This window comes from Orycteropus afer, unplaced genomic scaffold, assembly GCF_000298275.1.
Source record: "Orycteropus afer afer isolate SDZICR_OR568_19922 unplaced genomic scaffold, OryAfe1.0 scaffold00261, whole genome shotgun sequence".
Lineage (NCBI taxonomy): Eukaryota > Metazoa > Chordata > Mammalia > Tubulidentata > Orycteropodidae > Orycteropus > Orycteropus afer.
The window spans coordinates 828,952-838,146 of NW_006921848.1; the positions used below are offsets into that span (position 1 = coordinate 828,952).

Consider the following 9,195-nt stretch of genomic DNA (forward strand, 5'->3'; position numbering starts at 1 on the left):
GAACAGGTAGAAGGAAGACCAGGAAGTAAGCTGAGCAATTTGGAACAACTAAGGGAGATGACCTTGTCTGTCAGTTTGTCTTAATGTGGTGGCTTGCATGTTGCTCTGAGGCTGGAAGCTGTGTCACTGGTATTGCAAATGCCAGCAGGATTGCCCACGGTAACTGGGTTTCAGCGGAGCTTCCAGACTGAGACAGAAGAAGGAAGAGGCCATCCACTTCTCAAAGAATTGGCCAGTGAAAACCATATGAATAGCACTGAAACACTGTCTGATATATCACTAGACAACTTTATGAATAGCCCTGCAACATTGTCTGATATAGTGCTGGAAGATGAGCCCTTCAGATCAGAAGGCCCTTAGGATATGACTAGGAAAGAGCTGCCTCATTAGAGTGGAGCCAACCTTAATGGTATGGATAGAGTAGAGCTTTTGGAACCTCCATTTGCTGATGTGGCATGATTCAAAATGAGAAGAAACAGCTGCAAATATCCATTAATAATCAGAGCATGGAATATTCGAAGTATGAATCTAAGAAAATTGGAAGTTGTCAAAAATGAAATGGAACACATAAAGATCGATATACTAGGCATTAGTAAGCTGAAATGGACCATTTTTAGCCATTTTGAATCAGACAACCACATGATCTACTATGCCAGGAATGACAAATTGAAGAGGAGCAGCATGGCATTCATCATCACAAAGAATATTTCAAGATCTGTGTTGAAGTGCAGTGTTGTCAGTGATAGGATAATATCCATACACCTACAAAGGAAGGCCAGTTAATACTACTACTATTCAAATTTACTCACTAACCACCAAAGACAAAGATGAGGAAATTGAAGATTTTTACCAACTTCTGCAGTCTGAAATTGACTGAACATGCAATCAAGATGTGCTGATTATCACTGGTGATTGGAATGCAAAAGTTGGAAACAAAGAAGAATCATCAGTAGTTGGAAAATTTGGCCTTGGTGATAAAAATGATGCTGGAAATCACATGATAGAATTTTGCAAGACCACGGACTTATTCATTGCAAATACCTTTTTTCAACAACACAAATGGCAACTATACATATGGACTTCACCAGATGGAGTACACAGGAATCAGACTGACTACATTTGTGGCAAGAAGGCATGGAAAACCTCAATGTCTTCAGCCAAAACCAGGCCAGGAGCTGATTGTGGAACAACCCATCAACTGCTCACATGCATGTTCAAGCTGAAATTGAAGACAATTAAAAGAAGTCCACGAGAGCCAAAATATGACCTTGAATATATCTCTCCTGAATTTAGAGACCATCTAAAGAATAAATTTGATGCATTGAACATCAATGACTGAAAACCAGAGGAATTGTGGGATGATATCAAGAAAATCATCCATGAAGAAAATAAAAAGTCATTAAAAAGACAGGAAAGGAAGAAAAGACCAACATAGATGTCAGAAGAGACTCTGAAACTCAGCCTTAACCAACAAGTAGCTAAAACAAATGGAAGAAATGACAAGATAAAAGAGATGAACAGAAGATTTCAAAGGGCAGCTCGAGAAGACAAAGTCAATTATTATAATGAAATGTGCAAAGACATGGAGTTGGAAAGCCAAAAGAGAAGAACATGCTTGGCATTTCTCATGCTGAAAGAACTAAAGAAAAATTTTAAGCCTCGAGTTGCAATATTGAAAGATTCTATGGGCAAAATATTGAATGATGCAGGAAACATCAAAAGAAGATGGAAGGAATGCACAGAGACACTGTACCAAAAAAGAACTGGTCAATGTTCATCCATTTCAGGAGGTGGCATATGATCAAGAACCAGTGGTGTTGACAGAAGAAGTCGAAGCTGTACTGAAGGAAGTGGCAAAAAACGAGGCTCCAGGAATTGACAGAATACCCATTGAAATGTTTCAACAAACGGATGCTGCACTGGAGGCACTCACTTGGCTATGCCAAGAGATTTGGAAGAGCTGCCCGACCAACAGACTGGAAGAGATCCATATTTGTACCCATTCCAAAGAAAGGTGATCCTACCTTTCCCACATTGGTGTTCAATGCATCAAATCTATTCTTTAGATGGTCTCTAAATTCAGGAGGGATATATTCAAGGCCATATTTTGGCTCTCATTTGTTGTTGTTGTTGTTGTTGTTATGTGCCGTCGAGTCGGCCCCGACTCATAGCGATCCCTCCTTGGGTTTCCGAGGCAGTTCTTTTAATTGTCTTGAACTTCACCTTGAACTTGCATGTGAGCAGTTGATGGGTTGTTCCACAATCAGCTCCTGGCCTTGTTTTGGCTAAAGACATTGAGGTTTTCCATGCCCTCTTGCCACAGATGTAGTCAGTCTGATTCCTGTATACTCCATCTGGTGAAGTCCATATGTATAGTTGCCAATGTGGAAATTATCAAACAATATCATTAATATCTCATCCAAGCAAAATCTTACTGAAGATAATTCAAAAATGGTTGCAGTGGTGTATTGACAGAGAACTTCCAGAAATGCAAGTGGATTTAGCAGAGGATGTGGAATGAAGGATATCATTGCTGGTGTCAGATAGATCTTGGCTGAAAGTAAAAAATACCAGAAAGATATTTACTTATGTTTTATTGACTATGCAAAAGCATTCTATTGTGTCAGTCGTAACAAATTATGGATAACATGGAGAAGAATGGCAATTCCAGAACACTTAATTGTACTCATGAGGAACTGTACATAGACCAAGAGGCTGTCATTCAAACAGAATAAGGGAATACTGCTCAGGTAGCATAGTGCCTAAGGCACTTGACTGCTAACCAGAAGGCTGGTGGTTCAAAACCATCAGCCACTCCTCAGAAGGAAGATGGGACAATCTACTTCTGTAGTGATACTGCCTCAGAAACCCAAGAGGGGTCGCTATGAGTCAGGTCTGACTTGACAGCACATAACAACAACAAGCATGGTTTAAAATCAGGAAGGGAATGTGTCAGGGTTGTATCCTTTCACCATATTTATTCCATATGTCCTCCTATCTGTATGCTGAGCAAAAATCCAAGAAGCTGGATTATATGAAGAGGAATGTGGCATCAGGATCGGAGGAAGACTCGTTAACAACCTACTATACACTGAAGACACAACTTTGCTTACTGAAAGTGAGGATGACTTGAAGTACTTACTGATGAAGATTGAAGACTACAGTCTGCAGTATGGATTATACCTTAATATAAAGAAAACAAAAGTCTTCACAACTGGACCAATAAGTAGCATCACAATAAATGGAGAAAAGATTGAAGTTTTCAAAGACTTCATATTACTTGGTTCTACAATCAACACCAATAGAAGTAGCAGTCAAGATATCAGATGACATATAGCATCGGACAAATCTGCTGCAAAAGACCTCTTTCAAGTGCTGAAGAGCAAAGATATCTCCTTGAAGACTAAAGTGTGCCTGACACAAGCCATGGAATTTTTAATCGCCTCATATGCATGTGAGAGCTGGACAATGAATAAGGAAGACTGAAGAAGGGTAAGTGCTTTTGTTGTGGCATTGGCAAAGAATGCTGAAAGTACCATGGCCTGCTAAAAGAATTAACAGATCTGTCCTGCAAGAAGTGCAGCTGCAATTCTTCTTGGAAGCAAGAATGGCTAGACTTCGTCTCACCTACTTTGCTCATGTTGTAAGAAGGGACCATTCCCTGGAGAAGGATGTCATGCTTGGTAAAGTGGAGGGTCAATGAAAAAGGGGAAGGCCCTAAACGGAATGGACTGACACAGTGGCTACAACAATGGCCTCAGGTATAGCAAGGATCACGAGATTGGCACAGGACTGGGCAGTGTTTCATTCTACTGTACATGAGGTTGCTATGAGTCAGAGACGACTCGACAGCATCTAACAACAATAACAACAAATGGGCAAAATATTGAATGACACAGGAAGCATCAAAAGAAGATGGAAGGAATACACAGAGTCACTGCACCAAAAAGAATTGGTCCACATTCAGCCATTTCAAGAGGTAGCATATAATCAAGAACCAATGGTACTGAGGGAAAAAGTCTAATCTCCACTGAAAGCACTAGTGAAAAGCAAGCCTCCAGGAACTGACAGAATACCAACCAATTGCTTCAACGAATGGATGCAATCTGCAAGCGCTCACTCATCTAAGACAAAAAACTTGGAAGATGATTGGAAAAGTGATCCAACACATTGCAAAAAATTATTGAACAATATTAATATCACACATAAGTAAAATTGTGCTGAAAAAAATTCATGAAAGTTTGCAGCCATACATCAACAGGGAACTGCCAGGAATTCGAAGCCTGATTCAGAAAAGGACATAGAATGAGGGATATCATTGCTGATAACAGATGGATCTTGGTGTAAAGAACACCAGAAAGATGTTTTCCTGTGTTTCATTGACTATGCAAAGGTATTTGACTGTGTGAATCATAACCAATAATGGATAACATTGAAAAGAATAGGAATTCCAGAACAGTTAATGCTCAGGCAAAACCTGTTCATAGACCACAAGGCAGTCATTCGAACAGAATAAGGGAATGCAGCATGATTTAAAATCAGGAAATATGAGTGTCAGGGTTGTAACCTTTCACCATACTCTTGTTTGAGAGTCACAGTTTAATGCTCTATCTTAAAACCTCTTAAAATTCTCCCTTTCCCCCCAGGCTTCCCAACACTGCAGATGAGCTGAGGAAGAATTTCAGCTCTAACCTTTGTCCCTAGGCCTGGCAGCTCACATGGGTAACAACTATCTCAATTGGCCACGGGACATTTCTTTCCCCAAACAAACCAGTCTCTCCTCACATCCCCCACTCTGTACTTTCCCTGACTATGTGTTGGCAGCTGCTGCCAGCTTCTACCTGGGACTGGCTTCATTTCTCAAGTCAGATGTTTAGCTGTCCTATCCCCTGCAATACAGAGCCATGCCCGCTGGACATACACCCCTTTAGGAGCCTGTGGTGGCTACAACAGGAGCCCCCAGCTACTGAGACCCTGAGCCCTGGGTTTGCAGCTCTTTCTTGGGATTGCGTCGCTTAAGGAGGGCTTCCACAGCAATGACTTCCTCGCTGTTCCTGGCCTTCCTGTTTTTGGCTCCAGCCACAGTGGCCATTCCCAGAGCTGGCAATCAGTGTCAGGCATGCGGGGGCCCCACCTTGGACCCGGAGAACCAACGGGAGCTGCTTCTTGACCTGGCTAAGAGAAGTATCTTGGACAAACTGCACCTCAGCCAGCGCCCAACACTGAGCAGGCCCGTGTCCAGAGCTGCTCTGAGGACTGTGCTGCAACGTCTCCATGGGCCCCCACGCAGGGCGCTTCCAGAGGCTAAGAGAGCACAGGAATATGAAATCATCAGCTTTGCTGAGACAGGTGGGTTCCTGGTATTGATCTTCCCCGAAACCTGACCTCTCAAAGGAAAGGAAAAATTTCCTCATCAACCAAACCCCCAACCACCTCCCGAAAGCCCTGCTTCCCACAGCCTGTAATCTCCTTATCCCAGGCTCCTACCCCCTAGGCTCTCTCTGGTAGCTCAGACCAATAGGCAGCTGGGAAGTTGGTAAATTTCAATTCTCTTGAGAATGCCTGCCTCATCTTCTTTGTAGGTCCCATAAGTTTCCAGACTGTGGCCGAGCCCATCCACTTCCTGGGCCTTGAACCCAGGGGCCAGGAGCTGAGAAGTCTGTCCTTTCTCCAGTCCCAGGGGTCTAGCCCCTCCTCCCCCTGACCTCACCCCACCCCACCCTGCCCCACAGATGCCTCATTTGGGAAAAAGCATAACACAAATTATAATACCTCTTTACCCCTCTTGTCTTGATACCTCAGGTCACCATGTCAGAGTAGTGTCAGAAAAGTGGATAGAGGATAGATGGGGAAGAGAAAGTTACTTTCATGGAAAGGAGAAGTGCTGGGAGAGTTTAGTGGGCGACTGCAGCAGGGAGATCAAGAATTGAAAGACAGAACCCTAGAAACAGAACACAACCTGACCTTTCTGGGCTCTGAGATTTTTGCAAATTCTTTCTTAGGCCTGGAAGATCCTTCCCATTCCTGTCCCTTTTCCCCTGGTCAATACCTACTCCTTTTCCCGTCAGGACCCAGCACTCATACCTGTAAAAAGGCCACCTTGTCCTGAGGAAGGGGTGCTCCCTCTGTAGTGGTCCCCACACTGTGAACCATCTACAGGTGTGGAATTGTTTGTTCCATGTTTTGTGAAATCAGACTTCCCACAGAATGTCAATTCCTTGAGGTTAGTAACTGTTTTATTCCTTATGTTATCCTTAAGTTATCATCAGAGGCTAATGTGTGGTCAAAATAACTAATATTTACACAACACTTAGGAGACCTGTTGGGACAATGATTAGCACTTGAATGCTAACTGAAAGGTTGGTGGGTTGAACCCACCAGCCACTCCACAGGAGAAAAGACCTGGTAATCTGCTCCCTTGAAGACTGTTGTTGCTAGAGGCCATTAAGTCAGTTTTGACTCATAGCGATCCCACATATAATAGAACAAAATACTGCCCAGTCTTACACCATCCTCACAATTGTTGCTATGCTTGAGCCCATAGTTGCAGCCTCTGTGTCAATCCATCTTGTTGAGGGCCTTCCCCTTTTTCACTGACTCTCTACTTTACCAAGCATGATATCCTTCTCCAGGGACTGGTCCCTTCTGATAACATGACCAAAGTTATGAGATAAGTCTGGCCATTCTCATTTCTAAGGAGCATTCCAGCTGTACTTCTTCCAAGACAGATTTGTTCATTCTTCTGGCAGTCCATGTTCTATAAAATATTCTTTGCAGACACCACAATTCAAATTCATTGATTCTTCTTTGGTCTTCCTTGTTCATTATCCAGCTTTCATTATGCATATGAGCCTAGGAAAGCCCTTGGGGCAGTTCTACTCTGTCCTATAGAGGCCACATGAGACCAGAAGACACAGAACAACAATACATGGTTTATTGTTCTCAAAACAATCCCATAAAGCAAATGTTATTGTTGTCCCCATTTTGGAGGTGATGAAACTGAGGCACAGAGAGGTTAAGTAACTTGCCCAAGGTCACATGGCTGGTAAATGGCAGGCAGACCAGCTCTGGAATCCTTGACCTTGACCACTATACCACTCTCCTTCTTGTAAACATAGTAGATGCTCAATAAACATTGCTTCTGTTAAATAATCAAACCACGCTATAGGTTAGCTTGACCACAGTCTAGAGCCCCAGTGATAGTTGAACCTTTACTCTACTTCAAATAAGAGTTTCCTCCTGTGATTAAGGGCACAAACTCTGAAGCCAGGTTGCGTGGGCTCAAATCCTATTCAGCTACATATTAGCTGACCTGAGTTGTTACTAGTCAGTTTTCTCCTTTGTAAAATGGGCACATGAGGTACATTGGTAGGTATAAAAAAGGGCATGGCAGAGGCATCTAACTTCACAAGAGGGAAGAAGGATCAAGATCAATAGCCCAAAGCTGATTCCCGTGAGGCAGGTCAAACCTGCTGCCACCCTCCAATCTTTTTACCAATTCTGATACCAACTGTCCCTCCAACAGCACTCTCTACTTCTACTAGGTTTGATAATCCATTGCAATAGCCACACAGATTTCACAGACAGTACTCACAATTGTGGGGTTTATTAGGGAGTTGTAACAGGTTACAATTCAAGATCAGGAAAGCTCAGGATATAGTTCTTCCATCAGGACAGCCTCCCCTCAGCCGTGAGGGAAGACAAGTCTCTCTCTGGCCTGGCCCTTGGCCCCTCAGCCTGGCCTCAGCCCTGTTCAGGCAGAACAAGTGCTACAAAGCTCTTTTAGCTCTGTTGATAAATGCCTAGAGACAGCCCACTCCTCCAGTAAGCCTCAGCCCAAAGGCATTCAGCTTTCTAGCTCAGTGGGTTAGCAAGCCTAGCTCCATGGCTAAATGCCCAGTGGTACTCCACTCTACCAGCAAGTCTCCTGCCTAAAGGCATTCAGCTTTCTCACCATGGTCATGGAACCCCGACTCTCTGTCATGTGCCAGTCACTTAGTTCTGCTGCCTTTGTTGCCACCATTTCTCTGCTGCTGCTTCTCACTGTTTCTGATATCACACCTCTCTGTCTCCCTGACTGAGGAAGTTCCGCACAGGGATCTAGGGACACACTCCATTCCTAGATCTTCTTTCTTGATGGTTGTGGTAGTTAAATTTGTGTGTCAACTTGGCTGGGCCCAGTTGAGTGGCTGGGTAGCTGGTGGTAGTTATTCCCCATGATGAGACTGGCAATCAGTTCCATGGTGGGATCTACCACAAGCAGCTGAGTAGCTGCCTTTGGGTATGTGGTCTGTTTCCTATACATAAGAAGCAACTTTGGGAATGGTTTCTAGCTTATGGCACCTTGAACCCTGCATGTAGCCATGTTGTTGTTCAGCAGCCTGCCATGCTCTGCCGACCTGGGGACTTACAACAAACTTGAATTAATGGCCTGCCATGTGGTTTGGTAATATCAGAACTATGCCTTTGTACTTGTCAACCTTGGGCTTGGCATCCTCAGCAGCCAGCCGGGAGCTGGAGGAAGAGCTGAAGCCCAAGGCTGAGAGGCTTTCACCCAGTCCCTAAAGCCTGGTGCTTTGAACTTGGACTTAAAACCTCCAAACTGTAAGAGAATAAACTCCTATTTGTTAAGGCCATCCCATTTATGGTATATTCTTGTCAGAGTGGCACTAGGTAACCAGAACCAAATATGGTACCGAGAGAGTGGGGTGTTGTACTGACAGATGCCTAAAATGTGGAACCAGGAGTGGAGTGCATCCTTGACCCAAGAGCCTGGCAGAGACCCCGGCATACGGCATAACAGACAGTAGGAGCAGAGCAAGAGACTGGCATGAGAAACAGCGGGAGCAGAACCCAGTCTAACACAATGGTAGTGAGACCTCACTTTCCACCTCTGGAATGGCTCATTTTAAGCTTAGTAGGATGGCAGCATTGACCAATTCCCACCTTATAGTCCTATACACCTTATTTGCATGGTCCCACACCCACAAAGGTGCCATGCACCTTATTTTCATTATTAGCAAACTGTCCAATCCCCTTGGTGGACCACAAATACTTCACATTTGTATAGTTCCACCCATTCATTTGTTGTTATTTTTGTTATATGCCGTCGAGTCAAACCCGACTCATAGCGACCCCTCCTTGGGTTTCCGAGGCAGTATCACTACGGAAGTAGGATTGCCCAACCTTCCTTCC

At 43.9% G+C, this 9,195-nt stretch overlaps 1 protein-coding gene across 1 annotated transcript in view; it reads left to right on the forward strand.

Annotated features, from left to right (window-relative positions):
* Positions 1-5,036: 5,036 nt before the first annotated feature.
* Positions 5,037-9,195, forward strand: part of INHBC (inhibin subunit beta C) — a 25,386-nt gene continuing 21,227 nt past the window's right edge. Inside the window, exon 1 of the mRNA XM_007950021.1 lies at positions 5,037-5,349. Coding sequence (XP_007948212.1) covers positions 5,037-5,349 — 313 coding nt within the window. The remainder of the gene's footprint in view (positions 5,350-9,195) is intronic.